Genomic DNA, 667 nt, shown 5'->3' with positions numbered 1-667 from the left:
TTTTCAAAACAGTGCAACTGATCGGTATAAAATACATGGAAATACAATAGATCAATAAAGGCTGTTGTAGGAAAGAAAAATATTTGCAAAACTGCATTTCTGTGACATGTCAAATGGCAACATTCACAGCATTACTTTTTAACCATAAAATGCTTAAACCGTGTAACGACATACTTCTTGTAAAATTAGGTTTAAACAACTTGACAAAAAACACCTAACTTCATGAAAACATTCTGAAGTATGAACACTTACAACCGGTCAAAACTGGCCCCATGTGTTATTGCAGTGTGAAGGTTGCTCCTGAAGGATTCATAATCCTCTAGATGAGCCATTGGAAAGGTTACAGTGCTGGTACAAGCACTTACAAGAGGATAACACACAGTGTGGCCTGGTGTGTGCTGTAGGCAGTTGTGGTCAAATATTATGGTGATTTTAAAAGCATTTCTGTCTGAGACAAGCAAATGTTTGTGTGCCTGCCCAGTCATCCATTGCATCACCATTGGCACATTGAGAGCCTGCATCTGTTCAGTCTCTCCTTGTTGAAAATCTAAGGAAAAAAAGAGGATAAAGGGTGTTTTAATAAAAACATTTTAATAATATACCATAGTAAATGAACATCTCAATAGCAAATTTGAAGAGCTGCATTTAATTATATAATATATAAATA

General features: G+C 35.4%; 1 protein-coding gene across 1 annotated transcript; it reads right to left on the bottom strand.

Annotated features, from left to right (window-relative positions):
• Window positions 1-6: 6 nt before the first annotated feature.
• On the bottom strand, window positions 7-547 carry LOC106510815 (uncharacterized; the record flags this gene model as incomplete). Its single annotated transcript, XM_013999539.1, is given in 1 exon segment — window positions 7-547. A coding segment is annotated over 1 exon segment (299 nt), but the record flags the coding sequence as incomplete, so codon positions are not given.
• Window positions 548-667: the final 120 nt, after the last annotated feature.

This window comes from Austrofundulus limnaeus, unplaced genomic scaffold (genome assembly GCF_001266775.1).
Source record: "Austrofundulus limnaeus strain Quisiro unplaced genomic scaffold, Austrofundulus_limnaeus-1.0 Scaffold2335, whole genome shotgun sequence".
Lineage (NCBI taxonomy): Eukaryota > Metazoa > Chordata > Actinopteri > Cyprinodontiformes > Rivulidae > Austrofundulus > Austrofundulus limnaeus.
Note: the sequence above shows the minus strand (reverse complement) of the source record. Positions and strands in the feature narration are given on the sequence as shown.